Source organism: Aquila chrysaetos, chromosome 9 (genome assembly GCF_900496995.4).
Source record: "Aquila chrysaetos chrysaetos chromosome 9, bAquChr1.4, whole genome shotgun sequence".
In the NCBI taxonomy this organism is placed as follows: Eukaryota; Metazoa; Chordata; class Aves; order Accipitriformes; family Accipitridae; genus Aquila; species Aquila chrysaetos.
The window spans coordinates 35,008,148-35,029,769 of NC_044012.1; the positions used below are offsets into that span (position 1 = coordinate 35,008,148).

Genomic DNA, 21,622 nt, shown 5'->3' on the forward strand with positions numbered 1-21,622 from the left:
TTCTGCTGTTTTGTAATTTTAATATAATTACTTTTCTCAGCATGCTTTTCATTGCTGGGAACATAAAAAGAATAATGCCTTAGTCCAGTAATTTTTCTTTTGTGTTGCATATTTAAAAATTGGATAGGCATTGCAATTTTTTTGGTCCTTGTTTTTTACCATCGACAGTTTATTTAACTGAAGAGATCTCTACAGACAGTTTAGACAGCCTTTACCCATCAGATGAACAAAGACAAATCAGCCTATGTGTTTATTCTAGAATTGCTTTGTAAACTTTCTTTGCTCTTTCTCACTCTCTCCACTTCCCCCTCCATTTTATTGCAGTGAATGTTGTCCCCATGGAGGAACACATCTCACTGATGTGTTCACAGTATGATTGTGCATCATATTTCTTTTGTCCTTCCTATGCTTATGCTCATCTTTCCTGAAAATTGAGCACTCATCTTGATTTTTAACTCAGAGCCGTTGTTCATACTTTTGCTATTCCATTCCTATGCCAGTACAGCTCTGTCAATTTTAATGGGAGGAAATAGGAGACTTTCTGGTTCTGTCCTTAATCCCATAGAATTACATGGGAAAAGTTGGACTAATGCTGCAGGAGACTAAACCCCTCAAATTCCTTAGAGAATTGTTTGGCAGTTACTGAATTTCACTCAGCAGAGGAGAATAAAAAATGACTTTTTATTTTGGAAAAGGACAAATATTTAAGAGTGCTATAATGGTCAAAAGAACTCTTTTGTTTGAGGAGCATGAAACAGGACTCTATTTTAATCAGAATACTTAACAAAATAAAATAGGCTTCCTTTCTATGGTGAAAATGAAAGCACTGAGCCAGTTGGCAGCTAGGTCTTCTTCCTGACTAAAGGATTTCCCCATGCAGTATAAAAATGTTATGATACTGCACCTTTATCCATCACTGTTCTCTGCTGAATATCTTTAAACGGAGTCACTCTGTACTCTTGAGTTCAGTCTGTCTCCAGTATTGGCCTTTTTATGCGCTTTCTCCCCAAAGCGCGCTGTAGGGGAAATTCAGGGCTGGATACCTGGAGACTCTTGGCTGCGGTGCAAGCCACAGCTAAATGCAGTCCTGAATAGAAATGGACATTTCTGAATCAAAGCCCAAGCCTGGGATGAGGGAGGTAGACATACTAATTGTCATTGAATTTTACTGGGAGCTGGGTATTTAATTATCCTCAACTGCTCTGAAAAATCTCAGCCTCAGAGCCTGGCAAGAGACCATCATTTCTCTGCCTGCAAGAGCCTGCTGGACCCACGCTGGGTTTTATTCTCCTCGTAGCCCTGTCCGATGGACTTTGGTTTGGTTGTTAATTGGAGAATAGGATGAGTCTGCTCTTGCTGGAACAGAAAGTAGAAAACAGATGTACAAGTCTTAGGTGTACGGGCAAAAGTAGCTCCTTCAGTTTTCAGTTTCACAGAGGATAGTCTGCTGTAAATATCACATTTGCCATTTCTTGAGAAACACTGCAAGTCTTAGGCCTGAAATGAAGGCAGAAAAACCACACTGCTTAGTGCTACACAAACAGAGATATGAGGAAGAACTTGCAAATAACTGCTTTTCTGATCCCCAAACTTTATTATAGTACCACTTCACAACTTGAGTCCTTCCTCCCTGCCATGCTTCCTTCAGGCTTCATTTGAACTAAAAACTTGCTGCATGCGATTTATAATGAGCAGATTACCCACTGTTTGATGACATCTTGCCCAGAACTACTTTAAAAGACGATGTGGGCTTTTAAAAGTACTAATTAATACCTTGGCAGAGATCTTTGGAAAATTCTAAATTTTTCATATCACAGTGAAAAGTTTTAAATAGGCGGCCACCAGGCTGGGCTGGCTGTACGAAAATGTACCTTTAATCCTGAAAAGCCCCTTTTGTAGCACTTTATTGCTGATCACTAGGACTTGTGGAGTTAACAGAGAATGGGAATTCAAAAGCAGTTCTGCTGGAAATGGCTGATAAAGATGATTGCGCTGCAAAGCGTTGACTCTCGGAGGCCTTTTTTCTCTAAACTTGCGGTATCTGATACATTGTGGCTTGAGAAAAGAAGTCTCTGAATTAAGTTAGAATTTTTTTTTTCTGTGAGAAGGGATTGTGCAGTGCCATTAAGTATGGCCCCACCAAAATTGTTCCTGTGGTCTCGGTGAGTAGACTGAGCCTCCTGAACTAAACACAGATGTTAATTTGAAAAAACCATAATGTTATGTACCTAACAAAGTGCTTGGCAAGCTGAAGGAAAACAGAGATTTGTATTGTTATTATTGTTTAATATATAAATAAAGGCCTCACTGGACTGAAATTGAATTTCAGCAGCCTTTCTGGAGGCAATTAAAACCATTAGCTTCATCAGCCAAGGCCAGCGTTTTAATGTCTCTGAAACACTCAGGCTGCCAAAGTTAATTATTCATCCTTTTCTTAATTGGATTCAGATTGCATTTTAAAGGTGCAGCTTCAATAGGGTTGGCTGAGCCTTAATTTTTCACTCCTACATCTCCTCCCTTCCCTTCCCCCAAGAAATGTCTCATAAGATATTGTTTCAAGCCTTTGCAGAAGGGTTTGAGAGAAGATTTCAGCCCAGGCCAGCGGCTGATCATCTCGTGGCAGATCTCAGTTGGTTCAATAAACAGGGTAAAAAACATACATCATTGTAAGGAACTTCATGGTAGGAATGCTTCTTTGAGATGGAAAGCTGACCAAGAGGGACAGTAAAATATAACTTGCTCTTATGTTTGGACTTAGGGCAAAATACAATTGCCATGTTTTACATTTCCACCAGTAAACAAATAACTTTGGTTTCATAAAATGTATACACTATATAAGCACATGCAAAAATACCACATTCTGTGTTCTACCAGTAAGTAACAGTAAAATACAAATGATAGGTATGATATAGTCCTTAGATTGCAGGCCTCTCTTTTTAAGGCTGTGAAACAATTTTTGGTTCAAGAACTTGTCTTTTTTGGGAAGAAGATGAACTGCTTTTCAGAAAAGAGATTTCAAAAGTAGTTTAGACAATGAAATTACTGCTTTTGATGGCTAAATTGTGAAGTTGTAATTTGGTATACGGACAAACCCTTTCAGGATCAGCTATGACAAACCTTAAGTATTTGAACTCAGCCCTTTGTCTGATGTGTTGCCTCTAAAGACAGACATAGAGGGATATTTTGCAATATGTAAAGAAGAAAATTTTAGACTAGTACTTCCCCAAAATGCCCCTTTCTCTGGAGAAAGCCAAAAGTAGCCCCTTTGCAAAGCAGAAAACATGCAGTCAACTGCCTGAGAGATGGATAATGAGAAAAAGGGACAGGAGTGCAAATTTCACACAAAAGAAGGGGACACCTGGAAGGGGACTCTGAGCAGAGACCGCCCTGTATTTCCCAAATCAAATCAGATGCTCTGATTTGACCCATTGCTATTTTGTGTTCCTGTAGGCCATCTAGCTTTCTGATGGGTTGTTGTGCTGTGTTGTATATACAGTTGCTCATTAATGTTACGTAAATAAGTAGGTTTTCTGTTCTAGATACAGATCAAACAATTTTACTGAATGTACTGAACAAGTCTTTCAGCCTCAGCTGACCTTTTCCAGATACTCCAGAGATGAAAAGTACCATCCCATTATAATACTATATTTTCATCTTCCTGTGCAGTTATTTTTAAACAGAGGAGTTAGATGTCACTCATTTTTTTGTTATTAACAACATCATAAAGGAAAAATATATATTTGGAGTCTGAACTGGTATCTTTCCAGGATCATTTCTCAGGCCATCCGGTTGCCTGCGAGTTTCCAAAATAAAAATGTTGAGCAATGTACTACTTTTATGAGGGAGAACGAGGGTAAGACAATAGACTATAATATTGCAGATGGACGTAACTACTGAAACCATCAGATCTTGGTCCATGCTATTAGCGACACTTGCAAGGTAAACGGTGTTACAGCCTAGACTAAAAGGATGGGAGCTTTATATGGAATATGAATTTTTGATTTGACTGTTTGTCAAAGGTGAAACTGAGAAACATCTGCCTTTCAGTGTTCCTTATTACTAACACTCAAGACTGCATGAGCTTGTTTCCTAGCTTTTCAGCTTGCTGCAGAGTAAGAGAACGACTGTATAAACTCAAAGAAGCAAAACCTTTTAGAAGAAAAGAATAATTTAATGTAGATTGGGACAAGCGTGAGAATCAGGCTCCTGGGACTACTTCACAGATTGCTCAATGTTTTATTTGGTACATTTTAATGCGATTTTCTTTAGTAATAGCATTACAGCTTGATTAGCATTTTTGTGCTGACTACAAGATCATCCCAAATTACTGTCTTATATTCCATGTCATGCACGAAGTCTGAAAATTTTCAAAAAGACAAGCTGAAGTAAGATGAAATCAGCTCATATCAGAGCATTGGAATTTATAGGAAACTGTTTCTTAATTGTTGATGCACAATGCTTTGACAATCCAGGTAGTTCTAAAAAATTGCATGCTTGTTATCCTTTACAATGTGAACACAGACACACAACATCCAGCTGTGTTGTAACAGCTGGGTTGTGAGAAGTTAGTAGAGACCTGATATTTTAAATACAGGTTCTCTTCACTCCCGCACCATATACCTGTATTTAGAAATGAGGCCCCACACCCTGGAAATCATTCCTGGCCGCCTTTTCATGCTGTATCCTTCCCCCTGCAATTCATATCACCCACAGAAAGGAGCTGGTTTCACCATCTGGAGCTGCTGTAGACAGGGACTGCTCTCTTGTACCCCTCCAACTTGACAGTTCAGTTTGAGAACAGCTATCGCAGGCTCCACCTTCTTCTTAATAAACAAAAAATGGTTCAAAACTACCTACAGGCTTTCTGTCCCTCACAGTAGGCAAGATGAGAATGTGAACTACAGTGACGTTGCTTTTGAAATCATCATTACCAGACTGATGTGGGTGTTGATTTATCAGCGTCATTCTTAAAGCATCATCAGATTTTGGTTGCATTTACCAGAGCAAGAACAATTTCCAGTTCATAGATGCAGGGACCTCGGTAGGTTATTTTACGTTTGAATTAATCTTCTGTATTTTGTTGATAAGGGATTTTTTTTTCCTTTTTCGTTTCTAAGTAATACAGGCTCCACTTGGGAGACCTTGATTCATGTCTTGTCTTGCCCTGCAGAGGTTTCTGGAGGAAGACTGAGCTAAAACCCAGCGAAAGACTTTCTTAGAGGCATGTTAGTTATGATAGAAATTAGTTAGAAAAAGATGTTTGTGTGATCATTATCTTCTCTTGGATTATTACAGAAAAAACAAAGGCTTTGATTTTTGCCCATTTCCACTAGATGGATCCCCTGTATCTTCTGTACTTGTATGTGATAGAAAGACATTACCTTTCTTTTGCAGATCTTATCCGCCTTTGCCAGTGCAAACAGTGTGATAGACCACTGTAAATCTAAATGAGCACTGAGCAGCTTTGACCTCTGTAGGGAACATTTTCTGGCTGCAGGTGTTGGGAGTGAAAGAAAGCCTTGAACTGCTGAGAAATACTTATTTGAGTGACTTGAAGCTGGAAAAGCTTCCTCTGCTCCCCTCCTCCCTCCGTAGAACTGCAAGCCACCTGTAGCAAGAGAAAGGGATGTGTATTGGAGCAATCAGGAAATAAGGTCCATGCATTTTGGACATGAATATCCCTGATGAGGAAATCACTTCTAAACTGTCCAATTTACCACACAAGTTATTCCTATTACAGGAATAATCTGTGAAGAATGGCTATACATGGCTTCTCTGGGGCATGAGGGACGATAGGAGCTCTTTTGTAGAAATTATATGGACCTTTTAAGCTGGTCCAGCACACAGAACCCTTTTGTTTCTGTAATTGATGCTATCCAAGTCAGGGAAAAGAAATGTGTCTTTGGCTGAAAGAGAAAAAATACTAAAGAGCTGCATCATATTTCCTAGGAACTGTAACACCATAGCAACAGTTGTCTTTCAATGCTGCTGCTGCATCGCTTAATAGTTCTCAGATTGCTAAGCGAGCCACAATCTATTCTGCTGTAAAACTTACTGCACGTGAGCCGATACTCTTGGCAGATAATTACAAGAAAAATGTACATATAAACCACATCATTTTTGTCTATATTTAAAATTTTTTTTTTCTCATAACCACATGGCATGTTATTTCTCTCCTTTAAAAGAAATTTTAATGGGAAGTTTATTGGTAGACCTGTTGGGTTTGATAATCTCTAATGTAATACTTTGTTTGGGGGGGAATTTTTACTGTGTGTGCGGAAAATAATAGAAAATCCCAAACTGTGAGAAAGGATTATTTTTTATTAGATAGAGTTACTGTAAAAAAATTGGAAAATATATTATTCCTTTCAGTATTTTTCAGAATAAATAAATATTTAGAACGAGTTTTCAGCTAGGAATTTAATTTATAGCGAATAGACATTGAAATAAAAACACAGTATTTCAAGCATCAAAATTAAAACTTTTTGATTGACTACATTTTTTTTTTTCCCCAAATGTTCAGTTTATGAAAATGTCAGCTCTATCCAAATTCAAGTCAGGAAAAATGTTTGAAAATTCTTCTGAGATGAGAAAACTTTTTCCTGCCTAGCTCTGTTCTACTTATTATATATTAATACTGCCTGGCTCCCTTTGTTGGGTGTGGCTTTTTTGTCATTCTTTTATGAGAACTTGCATGGAAAATTAAAGCACACTTTCTGATTAATTTAGGATGAATGATCAAAACACACTGTCCCTCACCCATTGAATCTACCCAGGTTTTAACATAGGTCCTGGTGGTGGACACTATGGAGTTACGCATCAAATGTTCATGAAAATTGAATTACTTTACAAAAGGTGCCTGTAGATAAAAACAGAGGCTGAGACGGGAGGCTTACAACCTGACTGCTCATGCTGGGTCTTTTCTGTGGTTTTCCATTCTGTAGATGTCAGTCCAGCTCCTTCAACAGGCACTGAAAACATGATGCATTAAACAAAACAAGTGGGCTATAAATGGCCTGTGATTTATGGGTTACCTTGGTGTGTCAGTTCTCACTGCTGTGAAGCACTTCTGGTATTTGCACAATGATGTAAATTATTGCAGCGTGAGAGCATTAGCAAAGTGCCCTGTGAGCTGTGAAAGATCCCATTGCTGACATTGTTTGTGCAGCCCAATAAGACGCTCTAATCTCAGGCTTGACGATATTGCAGCAGCAGAGGTACTAACATTCTGAGGAAATACTGATTTATGAAATAAAAGAGACAACCAAAATGCCATGGGCAGGTGGATGCCCTGGCTGTGCGACTGAGTTTGGAGTTGGCTCTTCAGTTCCTGTGTTAGAACCAGCAGCGAATGATTGTGAACATCAGCTTATATATGGGCGGATGGAGGAGGAAACGCGATGTGCAGGGGGGCTGACCTGAGGTTCTGTAGAGTAATAAATCAATTAATAGTTTTTATTTCTTTTTTTTCTTTGTGTACAGCTAACAAGAGAACACCAGGTGGCCCTCTCCTCCATCACTTACATTGGCTGTGCTCTGTCCATCTTCTGCTTGACGATCACGCTGGTCACATTTGCTATATTGTCGTGAGTAATTTTAACTTAATACCTGCTGAGCAAGTATCGTGCAGAAAGCCAAGCAGCGCATTTCAGGCCACTGGTTAGGATCCCTTCAGGTGCTCAGGATAAAACAAAGGCTATTAATTCTACAACATTCCTTAATTAGATTCTGCACATGTATTTGTAACAGTTGGTTGGTTATTTCTAAATTACTTCCATTTCCTGAAATGGGGTGGTATTTATATAGCAAGCCATTTCCATCCTGTGAGGGATTTTGGGACTTTTTTTTAAACTCTCCATGTTTTGCTATAGTTCAGGAATCTTGCAAGGAGACTGTAGGAAGGCTTGGTCTGGAGATCAGAGCAAGTACAGTATGAACAAGGACTGCAGGATCACCCCCTCTTCCCCCCCTACATACACCTTTGGATTGCTTGGAGTGTACAATCAGTACTTCTTTCTGCTTTTCAACTGTCTTGTCTGTAAGGCAGTGTGTTTATAAAGGTATGCCCAGAAAGGAAGGCTCGGTCAACGTTAGCTGCCTCACTTCTGTTTCATACAGCTTGTACGCAATTACATCATATAACCCACATTTATTTTCAAATATCTTGCCGTTCTCTGTTAGGCTAGTTTTCTAATGTGTTGCTTTAATAGGATGAAGGACACTACAGGCAGTGTGAAATTCACTCCATGGCTTATGTTTAAATCCTCTGGATCTCTGTAGCCTCCTGCCTGTAACACGGCAGCCCCTTCGAGGGATCTCTGCGCTGGGAAGGTTTCTGCCACGGGGCGGTTAGGGTCTTTATGCCTGTTTATATTCCAGCAGTGACAACTGAGTTTGAGGCCCAGCTAGGCTTGATACAAACACTTCTGAAAAAGCTTTCGTAGAGGTTTCTGTCTAAATAAAAACCAGAAAACCTGACAATGGGTGAAGTAACTTGTCTGAGGTTGCAAAGCAGATTGGGAGCACAGTGAGGAATGGGATTCTTGTCTCCTTTCACACACTAAACCATATTCTTCCTACGCAGAAGTTCAATTTTTGATTTCTGTGTCTAAGCATGTCTTTTGGACATCCTGTTAAGAGGCCAGTTTCTAGGAAAAAGGGCTTGCTGAAACCCAGTTGCAATGTTTGTTTGTTCCAAACCCCGTATTATTTCCAAGTCTCAAGATCTGTGTTGGTCATACTTGGATTAAGTGCTAACGCATGGCAAAATCCACTCTAAATAAGTCCAACATCTGCCTATCTGGCATTGTGCTGTTGGCGTGTTTAGGCTAAAAGGAATGATCTGCTCCATTTTTGTCAAAGTGCAAACCTGGATGTTACAGTCTTTAGAAAGGAAAAAGGAGCAAAAGGAGGTGGTATTGCTGCAGCGGGGCTGAAAACTCAAGAAACTGGAGGCAAACAGGAGACTTGGAAAGAGAGCTTGTACCCAGCTGACTGTCACAGGGTTAAGCACCCCACCTACATACACAACCATTCAAACTGCCAATTAAAAATAATTTGATTAGGTTTTCACTGGAGAGCAAGGCCTCATTAAACAGCTGAAATGAAATTTTGCAATGTAGTGCTAGATGACCATGAGGTAAGCGGAGAGGAATCTGGCAAGTTCTTTGCTACTTCGCGTACTGGCAATGACGGCTGCTTCCCAGGACGGCAGTTCTGATTGCCTTCTGGGTAACGATGTTCCAGTCTGCGACTACATGAAGTTCCTTATTAGAAAGCCATTGGCACCAGGCAGCACAACCTGTCTCTTTGAATTACTTTTAGGACATTGATACTTCTTGTTGTCTCCCTCTTCACTCCCTTCTAATGAAGCACTGGCTACAACAGTGCTGGAAGAGCAGGGCTGACAGCAAGCCATCGTCTGCACTGTCGTCTCTGTCACCCTGCTGCAGGGGGCACGCACCATGTGTCACCAGCAGTTGCAAAAGTCATCACCATCCAGTGTGACAGGACAAAAAGATGGGAGTGCCTACCGTTGTGTGGAGGAAGCACTGCCATTCACACAGCCAAATGGTCCAGGTCTCCTGGAATGATTCAAGCTGATGGGAGGGGCTGGCAGGCAGTAGGGATTGAAACAGAAAACCTGTTATCACTAGTACTGTTCTTTTTTTAGAGGGAAGAATAAAATTATGCAAAAGGCCTGAAATGTTCAGATAAATGTTTTTGTTTGTTTTCTCCTTCCTATTTCTGGATGAGAACAGAAGACTCCCAGGAAAGCATGTTGTTGTCAGATTTCCAGCTGGTTTTTGCAAACCCAAGAGAGAGATGTTCAAATGATGCTGTAATCAAGGTCAGGTCTCTGTCAAGATAGGCACTGCCCATCCGTATAAGTAGCTCTAGTTCCTGTGCTCAAAAACTGATAATAGTAAATTCAATATTGTAACCAATGTCTTTTCACGTTCCCTTATTTCTAATACAGGCAAATACCAACAAAATCAAACCGGAAACTCTGTGGCACAGGGTGGGCTAGATGGTGCAAGGTGCAGTAGACTTTCTGCGAGGTGCAGATCTGACTTCCTTGACAGTGCAGCACCATTCAGGATCAAGCCCTTTGCTAATATTCTGTCACAAGTCATTAGCAGAGCTAGTTAATGTGCAAATCAGTCTTTCTGCTGCCTTCAGGATGGCGGCAGAATATCAAGGAAACCAGTTAGGTACCACTCCATCCTGGTGGAAGGAGTGCTCAAATGACACCCTGATAACCCCCCGCCAAATGAATGACCAAAAGCCAACCAAAATGCTTGCTGATATTTCATAAATACGTTTGTGCTTCTTGGAATACCGTTTTATTTATGTGCCTTTCTGTCTTCTGCCAGGTCTGTCAGCACCATCCGCAACCAGCGCTATCATATCCATGCCAACCTGTCCTTTGCTGTCTTGGTGGCTCAGATCCTGCTCCTCACCAGCTTTCAGTTCAGCCCTGGAACAGTAAGTGCTAAAAAGAGTGACTGTTTTTTTGTGAGGCACCTCCACAGAATGAATGCCACGTGCAAGAAAGTGTCTTGCATGTGAGATCTCCTATTTTTAACGTGCCTTAGCCAACAATGACATCCTAAAACACTGGATAAAGCCTTCTGTGCATCCAAATAGTGTTATCATAGTAGCTGGCCATGTCTGGATGTTTGCAAAACTGAAAGAGATATGCACCCATCAAATGGAAAAATCACCATAGTAATGGAGTACATTTCACTTGTGTGTTCAAATAGCATGGCTGACTTCTGCATGACATGGTTTATGCTTTCTCTCATTAATTCTCTGTATCGAAAACTGTAGGAATTCTGTATTGGAGAAAATGGTATGAATTTTGTATTTAGGTAAGGTACTTGTATTTCTGTTAGGGTTTTGGGTTGTGGCATTTTTGGGGGGGTGGGTGGGGATGGTTCTTTTTAATTGTTTATTCTCTGCTGTGGTACAGTTTGCCTTTTTTTCCCTCATTAAAAAGTCATCTTATTCCTTTTGGAAGGTAATGAGCTTCCTGATGGAGCTGTGGCAATTTCTTCTTCTTTCTTGTAGAGCAAGACAGGAGGTCTTTGTTTTTTGCTCATAAAGTTTTATTTGTGCGGTAGAATATGCTGTTTTTCTGAACAGCAGATTTATTGATCATGATCTCTACTCTGGAAATTTGGATGATTTTTAAGTATCATCCATGTTTATTTGACCTGAGTAATAATCAGTGAGAAAGGTACAGCAACTATTGCTTAATCAGCCAGAGGTGGCAGAAAGCACTACCTCTAAGTATCGCTGTGTAAGAGTCTAATCCGAGATCCTCAGTGTCGTAAAACATGTATATACTTCTCTGGGCATCTAAGGCAACCACTTAAGCAAATGACAAACACCTTCATATTGCTTATGTGGTACTTAAGCTCTATGCATGTATAGGCTTTTTCTGTCTGATCACATAGATCGGAACTTGAAATTACAGATTGATTTTATGGATCTGCTACTACAGGTGGGAATTCCTTATACAGAGTACTGGGATCCAAACCATTAAAACTGGCGTCTAAAACAGCTGGGTTAGATGAAGACGAATATGCCAAGTTAACAGTATTACATACTGGTAAATCCAATTTATTTCCACTGTTGTGTTTAAAAAATGTTATTTAAAGTAACATAAGGTCTGTTGATGGAAAGTCCCACCTGCAAAAAGCAGAAACAAAAACTGATTTTAAAATAATCTTCCAGTGTGCTCTGTTTTTGTAATGGTCAAAACTTGGCTACTTTAGTGACCAGCTGTTGCTCCATATTACTTTTGACAAGCAACGAGCAGTTTCTATTAATCTTTTATTCTTTTTTTTCTCATTACAAGTAAATATGAGGTTTGCACACTCTTCATTTTGCAACAGCCACTTTCATTTTTATTCCACTCAAAGGGGATCTCTTGAACATCTGTCCAGTTTATAAATAACAATAATGTCTGGTTTTACATAGGCTATTATTGCCTGAGGATCTAAAAGCACTTTGTAAAACTAAGTTCATACTCTTTTGCTGTTTAACATTCAGGTAGGCTCTGAATGAGTAAGATAATGTGCAAGGGAGAAAATGGTAGGGAATGGTTTAGAAGGAAAATGAGAGAGTGGAGAGCAGCAAAAGATACAACTTACAACTGAAGACAATGGAAACCTGGCATTAACTGCTGGAAGGACATAGGCTTGAGGGCAATAAAACGTTCACTTAGGATAACAGGGTGTCTTATTCTCACAGTTTTTCCTTTTTCACCCATTCCAGATTTTCAGACAATCCAACTGAGTCACTTCAGATAACGTGTAAAAGCCTCTTTACACCTTATCAAGGCCAGCGTCACCTCCAGTCTTTTAAAATACTATGAAATACTAATTGCGTTTCCTGTTTTTAGCTGGATGTAGGTAGATCCTGCGTTCTCCAGAGACCTGTCCCAGTGTCCACCTACATTTATAATGTGCCTTGTCCACACACAGATGTCTTGCTTGTTTAGCTAAGCTTGTGAAATGCTCACATAGACTTAAATTGCAGCTTAATAGGTGCATATTTTCATTTCTCTTAAACCTACTCAAAACTTACTTTAGTTAAATTGAAACAGTAGCACACAGAAAGCAAGACTTGTTTTATACCACAGGCTTTCCGAAGTGAAACACTTCACAGAATCCATGGATATCTCAGCCCTATCTCCTCTGTAACAGCAGTAATTGTAGGGCACAATACTGTAAAGATCTTAAAGTTGAAAAGCATGATATACATACTCTCTGCTACAATTTTATTTTTATTGTTTTAACCTCTTGGGATCAGGGGTGTTGTGATTCATCCTTTTATTAGTCTCATGTCCTTATCTTCTGCATGCTCTGTTCTCCCTAGCTTTGACATCAGTTTTAATACCTTTAATTGCTTCTTTAATTGGACTGCTAAATGGTAGTTTACTAAAAGAGGGAGGCAGTATTTACACTAGAAGGTATGAATTTGTTAATCTTGTGCCTCTGCCAAAGGTGGGTGTATCTAGTGCTAAACAGTTTACAAGAGCCCTTGCTTGAGAGGGCAAGTGGTACCAGTTTGCTTGAGGAAATACAGTGCAATAGGGAATGGCATCGTAGAAACAGGCCCTGAGCTGGCATCGCTTTCTTGCGTGACTGCCTTTGGACTCTCCATCCTTTTCCCATCTCCGTCTCTAGGGTTGTTTAGTTTTTGATTCTGGATATGGCATATAGTATTCCCCTGGTAATTTCAGGTGTGTTATTTAATCATTTACACTTTATACTACAGCAATTTTCCTTTTGTAGAGTAGGAGTAATTTTTAACCACAAAACTCTATTATTCCTGAAACCAGGATATATTTCTTCTAGAGAAAGCAAATATCTTTCCACACAGCATTTTCTTCCTCTACTGCCACGTCCCTAAGATATCTTTGCTATCCACGTGCCAGTCTAATGACTTAGACTTTCAGCAATAGGTGGATTTGTTTCTTCAGAGAGGTTTGCTGTCTTAGTTATTTGCTCTCTGCTATAGAATAGAGCGCACAATTTTTTTTTTAACAGAATCCCAAACAGCAGTGTCCATTCAAAAATAATTAACCATCTTTAGGCTACTGAAGCCTTCCAAAGACCCGAGCATGTTTGTGGGAGAAAGTGAAGTATTATTTAGACATAGGAAAATTAAAATTGAAGTATAGTGTGTTAGGCAGTACTGTGTTTTTCCAGCACAACTGGAAATTTTAATGTGTCTACTATTTGCAGTTCTGCATCAGTGTATTGAGCTGTTTCTCACTCAGTACTCCTGCATGGCATTGCTTAAAACACTTCCAAACAGAGAGATGAAATGAGCTACTTTTGTTTATGATATATGTATCTGCAGAAATTCAAGACTGTGTATCAAAGCAGCACACAGATTGCAAGGCAGGGCATTTTCGGAGGGTTCTGTATAATGCAGTAAGATTGCCACTTAAATTGAAAACACTATTATAAGTTGAATTTAGAAAATTTACCTATCTGTTTTAGACTGTCCTCAGTAAACAAATGACAATTATTTTCTGAGAGTCTGCTTTATTTTCTCAACAACTATGACATGATAGGCCTTGCTACTGGCTGGACTGATTTTTCTATTTCCACAGACTCACAAGTAGTCAACTGTAAGAGTAACAGTAATGAGATCTGTCTTTTTACAGGTATTCTACCAAAAGTAGTGTGCATTGTGTGATACAGCAAGGGACACCGGCTTGTTTTTAATATGAAAAGCCTCAGCTTTTCAGTGCCTTTTTCAAGAAGGCAATTCTGTCATTTTAGAGTATCATTTTAGAGTATCTTCAAAGTAATAATTAAGGCACAAATACAGAATGAGTAACAACTTTGCTATGGATTTTATGTAAAAATCTGCAACTCGGTATTATACAAAATTATATACAGACCAGCCTCCTGCTACTTCACTATGTTTTATTTTTCTGCTGGTTTGTGATTCATATTATTTCTCTACTCAAAAATTGGAAAGTATCCATTTGACAGAACTAGCTTGTAAGTCAGCTTTATGTTGCATTTTTATTTCCATGGACTAATCTTCTTGTAGAAATCAAAAGGCATTGAAATGGATTTAGCCTTATGATAAAATTAACTGGAAAGGTTTTTACAGTTTTTGTCAATAAGCAAATCTGATTTAGTTGTATGTCACCGAACATCACGACATACTAAAACACTTACAGATTGCACTTAGATGAATTAAACCCAAAGCTGTTGCTTTTTAATACGTGTAGTCACAGTGGGTTTGCATTAGAATGTCCTTGCACTAGAACAGAACCAGCTGAGTACAAGTGAGAAGGTACGGGAAAGCTTCAGTTCGCATTATACTGTCAAGTCCCAACGTTTTAATTTTCATTAGTGTACAAAATCCCGAACCATCAACAAAAAGAATAAAATGCCAGCACAGGGCAGCTAAGCTAATGCAACAAAGGGAACTAATGATTAACATCTGAAGACCACTGTGGCAGCAAACTGGTTCTTACTGGTAATGTTTCCTCAGCACACAGACTCCACCTGCCTGGATACCTTACTGTGACTTGTCCAGGTAAGGAAGGGAAACCTTGAAGAAAAAAAAAAAAAAGTCTTCCCATTTACATGGACTGCATGCAAGCAACCCCTCTGAAATTCTGTAGGTGTCACAGAAGGGATGTTACAACTACAGAGCAGAATGACCATCATCAGTATGCTACAGGATGCAAAACTGAGATATAGCTGGGCCTCGTTCCAAGAGCATGTTTAAAATGTGCCTTAACTGAAAGCAAACCAACCAAGGTTATCTTGTGGTAAGATCGCTGGCAGTCACATCTGTTCAATTACTGTATGATGAGTGAAACCACTTGTGGTGAGACATCCTCGAAAAGCAATTAGTGGGGAAAGGAGAATGTGCTGTGCAAATACGTGAGGAGTGGGGAAGAAGAAAGGATTAGGTTTTCCTGTTTTCGTAAGGTAGGCCGATAGGAGACTTAAAGAAAAATGTAAAGATCTCTTTGAGGAACTCCTTAAGGAAAAGCCAGGTCTGAAGTCCAGACTGCATTTCCTGCAGCGCCCAGTGGGCCATAAGCACTGAGGCGGGTGTAAACAGGACTCAAGAGGATGTTTTTACTTCTTGCTGCATGGCCTTAGTCATGGCATTCCTCTCTTTTGGGGCAGCATTTGTTTCACCTCAAAACATGTTATAGTTTAAATTGAAACAGATAGTCCCGTTTACACCAGGTGGGCTCACTTTCTAGATGGTATTCTTCTTCAACAACGGAGTATGTATGTATTGTATTAGCTCCTATTTCCATAGTCTTGGTAGCACATAGTGAATAAAGGGCTATCAAGGAGTATTCAAATTGTCTGTAAACACCCTACAGAGAAGACTTTCAGTTCTTCGCCTTATTCACTAGATGTGTTGTTGTCAAATATGACTTCATATACAGCTGGTACATATTTCAGTCTATGGGAAATTGAGAATTCAAACAGGCAGGCAAACTAGATGCCCACCATAGAGCAATTAGGAGTCAAGAGCCAATGATAGCTTGCTATAATTTTTTGAAATGTCTATATTAGTATTGCTGATGGAGGAGCATAGGAGACTTTTACAGAATTCCTAACCCAGACAGACAGACACGGGAATACAATGTGATTTAATTTCTGTGTTGTCCTATTTTTGATATGAAGAACAGCCAAGTAGGAAAGCCATATGGCAAAGTGTAACTAAAGAACAGGTTCAACATGGCACCTTATTTTAAAATTTCCATGTTTCGCTCAAGCTTAATTGATCCACTGACTTCCTACCAGTTCTTCATAGAAAATGAGGATTGAACTATGCTGGTTTTTCTACCATCACACAACAGGGAGCAGGGTACAGGACAATGCCTGCACCCCCACTTCTTTGACTCCCTTATATTTACTACAGGCTCAGCAACAGGATGTCAAGCCTTCAGTTTTGAATTCTTAAATACTTTGTAGACTTTAGGAGGAGTATTACTCCTTGTTTTATAAACAAATAATCAGTTGGGATTTCCACATCACATTTGGCAATGTTTTTTGGTTTTTTGTTAGAAGGTAAGTGGATTTGTTACTCTGAAGCTATCTGAAAATGCTGTAGAAAAATGAAATTCTCTAGTGCTTTGTTTTTAAGACTGTTTTGCTCCAGTGATTTAGCATTTACAGTGTAAATGTATACAGAAATAAAAAAAATAAATTGGAAAAGCAATGTGACTGCATCACAAAGAATTAATGTATTAATTTTTTTTCTCAATTTAGGTGCCTTGCAAGATCTTGGCCATTCTCCTTCATTTTTTCTTCCTGAGTGCTTTTGCATGGATGCTGGTAGAAGGATTTCATCTTTACAGTATGGTGATCAAGGTATTTGGGTCAGAAGAGAGCAAGCACTTATATTATTATGGAATTGGATGGGGTAAGCACTTAGTAGCTGCTTGTTTTAAGTCTCCTCACTGTAGGATAAGATTATATTCAGAAGCACATGTAAAATGGTCGTCTTATGATCATAGTTTGCCTTACTGAGAGTAGGTCTGTTGGATAAGAAAATGTATCATTTTTCTGACTGTAATCAGACTTTAAAATGTAGAGTCTCTAAACCTAATTCCACTGCAGTGAATTGCATCACCTCACTAGGCCAGATCACATCCTTAATTAACGAATCAATAGCAAGAGTGTGGGAGGGAGGTCTCACTGCACTGGTATGGTCTTTTTTGGCTCTAACTCACAACACTGGCTTATTCTATCTGTATTCTGCAATCCATACATAAAAATTGGAGCAGTAGCACAGGAGTATCACAAGACTTCATCAGTTGATGTTTTGTGCCTCGAAATCCTTAGACGAAAAAGGCTGCATGGAACCTCAATATTATTATTAAGAATAAAAATGTAGTCCTATGACACAGGAATCTCACAGATAACAATTCACAGCTTTTTAAATGCAGTAACGAAAGCATAATCTGTGTGCATATTGAGGAGTCGAAACTGAGTATTTTGTTCCAGACCCTTCACAGCAGATGAAAGCTAGCTTGCTTTCACTGTCCTGGAAGTACAGCAATGATGCTTGACAAACATTTAGAAGAAGAAAATCTCATATGCTGAGTCAAAAGGAGAGATGTAAAAAGATAGCAAAGGAATATATATGTAATTACAGATAATTTCAAAAAAAGTTAAAACATGCATTAGCTTTCCCCCAAAAAATTCATTTGGAAGCTGAATGAAAACCAGTTATACCAATAATACAGACCTACTCCAGTCGTAATTGGAATGTTTAATACCTATTGGCACCATGCAGATCTGGGTGATAGTAATGCTGTTCACTTATATATTTCAACAGCTGCCTACTTGTCCTTTTTTTAACATGGCCTTTTAATTCTGTACATCATTCCTCTTTGTTTTAAAATCTCCTGCTTAGCAGTTCTGTCTAAGGGCCATTTGATACAGTCCTCTGGTGAACACAATATCTGCTAAATTGAGGGGACAAACTGCAATTTGGTTAGAAGTCTTTTTCTTTGGCCTCATTGTTTCTCTGTGACAGGTTCAGGAGTATCACCTACATGTGTCCTTATCCTGGTTGCTTTAAGATAGTTTTCTTTCTCTTAAGGAATGGCCGGATTGCATGCCAAGAATACACACCTTAAAGATTTGGTTGCTGAAAACATTTGAAAGCTGTTTTGCTGAGTTTTTAGTAGAGCTGTGTAAAATAGTTCCTCCCCGCCCCGAACCACTACTCAAAACAGGCTAAGTGGAGTAATTGATCTTTTTCATGCACATAGACCCAAAAGTAAGAGAACCTAGACAGGCTGAGCGTTGAAGGCATTGGAGATTTGTAGATTCTTCTAGCTTCAGTACTAAACGTAGAGAAATCTGCTGATGTTAGAGAGGTTTCTTGTGGATTTATTTAATCCAGAGCTCATGGAATACAAATCCAAGCAGATCAAACCAAAGAAAATGTTCTCATAAACCCCTGAGAACTCTTTCTCCTTCAGAAATAATATGTAAAAAGCCACAACTGTTAATATAACAATTAAGAACTGGATTTTAATTCACTGGGGTATTTGCTTATAGCAGATGCTTTGATTAACTCAATTTACAATCAGTCATTAATTACCTTATGAAAATAAATTAATGATTTATATGTTCCGCAATGCACCTTTACCCTTTTTTTCTGGCATTTTGTGTAAGGTTTGTTTATTGTAAAATAGCAGTGATCTACAAAGTGATTTAGAAGACACAAGGATAAACACGGCATCTGATTGTGATAGACTAGTACTAAATGTTGCATTTTGCCACATTTTATTGCAATATGATTGCTACCACTCAATTAGTAGTAATTAGCACAATGAGTACATAGCCTGTTGGTACGTAACCCAATGGAATGTTAAATGTGGTTACTAAAAAGTCTCTTCAGTGGTATTTTGAGTAATGCTTTGGAGGATAATCCCTCAGGCCCAACAGTAGGTATTTGTCATCAAAATAGATGTATGTGGCAAAATACAGGAGGCACCAGCAGTAGAAGTTTCTATATCAGTTTTCTTGGCAAAGATTGTGTAAGAAATCTGGTGGCATGCTCTGTTTCTTAAATGTAGCAAAGGTACTGTTGGAGGCAGATAGTGGAAGACATCATCCATATAACAGTAATACATTTCTCTGTGTAAACCTTTCAAAAGCCCTTTTTCGACAAATATTTTAATTTTGGAAAGCATGTTCCAATTATTATTCCTACAATGTCTTGGAAGAAAATATGTTTTCTGAAATCCAGTAAATCTACCATGTTGCTGGGAAAGTAGCATGTATTGCTTTATTTTCTCCATATAGCTCAAAGTATTTACATTTGAATTAAATCTTGAATTTCCTTAATCATATCTGACATCACGTCATTGCTGCAAGTGTGTCTAAACATTGCTGAAATAATTTAACTAGGCAACTGTATTCCAAATTGTTTATCTCTTGATAAGTATCAGGGCAACCATCATTCAGTCAACAGCATTGTAACTCATTGTCTGGTATGTAACTCTAATGCTCATTCAGTTGGTAATGGTGTTGCTGAATAATGATGTTTTTAGAGATAAAATCCACATTGTAGTGTTCACTGCTTCAATGCTTTAAAGGTTTGTCAGTTCCCAATTTTCTCTTTTGTTACCATATTGGCACTGAATATGAATAGAAATGTTTAAGTAGAGATCAAGCATCAGTACTGCCTCCAGCAGCAATGTGTGCTCATGTTCTATGGGGTACAGTTTGGGTTGTTCTTCATGAACTTGATGAAAGTACAATAGAGAGAAGTTATATACATTCCATAAAATTCCCACATCTAAATAGAAGTCTTGCAAGGCTGGGGAAAGAGGCTAAAAGGGTTTTGTCCTAAAATTATTCTGTTTGGCTCTTAAAATGAGGGTAAGTTTGCTTTGAATGCAACTGTCAAAAGGAAGCCAAGCATTCTTGTGCCATCCAGAGACCATAATAGATATTAATTTTTCAGTATCTAATAAAAATGGCCATTTTTTTACACTTTGGCCTAGCTAATTATTATACTGACCAACGATGGTTGAAAGAATTTGAAGACAAAGTCTTATCTCATGTTAGTCAGAACAGATAGTTCATTTCTTCGTTCTTTGCTTTTAATTGAAGTGTGAATGCATTTGACTTTTGCAAACTCATAGTTCCTGGAATAATGACAAACCCCATTCCTGAATTTAAAAACCAGACCCACTATTCTTATTTAAGCAGAAACACTGGGCTAGGTACATGTGTAAAAGTTTGCAAAGTCTGTATTAATGACAAATCGAAACTTGAGGCAATGAGAGGAGATAGGGACAAAGAGCTCTATGCCAAGGATCACTGGTCTCCTAACATCTATTGAGATTTCTGAGAGATAGTACTCCTGTAAAATGAATTCAACAGTAATCAGAGAGACAGGATACCAAATGTGCAGAGTTGATTGAAGATCCTGTGGATTATCTTTAGTCCCAAGGGTGCTAAAATTACCTCCAAGACTGCAGTTGTCAGAAATTCAAAAGAAGAGCAATCTGAAGAAGGTGATGATATCCTACCTTTAAAACTACCTTGAGACTGATTGGGGGACAAAAAATACTTTGTTGCCTTGGTGATTCAGCATAACACACACAGATTATTGTAGCAAAACTTTTCCCACCTACCCATTTTTAGGAAACTGATGATACAGTCTGTGATACTGAAGATTTTGCTGTGGCACTTTGGCCTTAACATGGTTTGCTCTTTCAGACAATCTCCTTTCCTTTAGAGACTGCCTTAGAATGAAGATTTTGTTCTGAGCTGTCAAAAGACCTACATTTCCTTATTTGCTGTTTCTTGATGTAGTCCCAGACTTCTGCATAGATACAGTGTAACGCAGCAGAAGAAAAAGTAAATAATAGAAAATTAACTTCTACAAAACAAATAGGAAATATACTTCCCCCCCTCAAGTAAAGTACATCTTTTCAGTATTGGAAGGAAATTTACTTTCATTTGTGTCTAATGCTTCATCTTTCTCAATAAATGACATATTTAGCATTTTAGAATTAATGTCCTAAAATTGCTTTGAATTGTCTGCCACAGAGTTTCTATAGTCCGTCTGTTTTTTTGCTATGTATAGAAGACACAGAAGCTTTCAAAATACAGCATACAGATTTACAAGCATTTTCCATTTTATTTATCATTAGTGCCTCAGAAACATAAAGCAAGTGGATTAGATGTGAAGTTTAATGCTGAATAAGAGGACGTAGCTGACATTCTTTGTAGGCTTTACCCTAGTGACTGTATTTGGGTTGTACTGAGGGAGAATTCTGTCTGAGCAAGGACTGTGTTATTGGGCTTCCTGTGCCAGGTATTAAGAGTTTATACCTGCTATGCAGGCTGTATTTTGATGCCGAGTTTGGGAGGTAGCTTTAAATTAGCTGGCTTGAGGACCCAGAGAACTCGAGCTGCAGCAGCACAGGGCTCCATGTGGGTTGATTTACCCCGTTTGAATGTGATGCTGTATTGCTCTAGGACTACAGAGACATGGATGACACCAGTGCCATAGATCAGCTGCCAGAAAAGTGTGCTAGAATGTTTTCATCTGATATTGTGCTCTGGAAGGCACA

General features: G+C 38.8%; 1 protein-coding gene across 2 annotated transcripts in view; it reads left to right on the forward strand.

The window, feature by feature from the left end:
• The window catches only part of ADGRD1 (adhesion G protein-coupled receptor D1), a 161,279-nt gene that overhangs the window by 97,018 nt on the left and 42,639 nt on the right, over positions 1-21,622 (forward strand). For both annotated transcript variants that reach the window (XM_030026639.2, XM_030026640.2), the window contains 3 exons: positions 7,483-7,586; positions 10,377-10,488; positions 16,785-16,938. In XM_030026639.2, the coding sequence (XP_029882499.1) occupies positions 7,483-7,586; positions 10,377-10,488; positions 16,785-16,938 (370 nt within the window). The remainder of the gene's footprint in view (positions 1-7,482; positions 7,587-10,376; positions 10,489-16,784; positions 16,939-21,622) is intronic.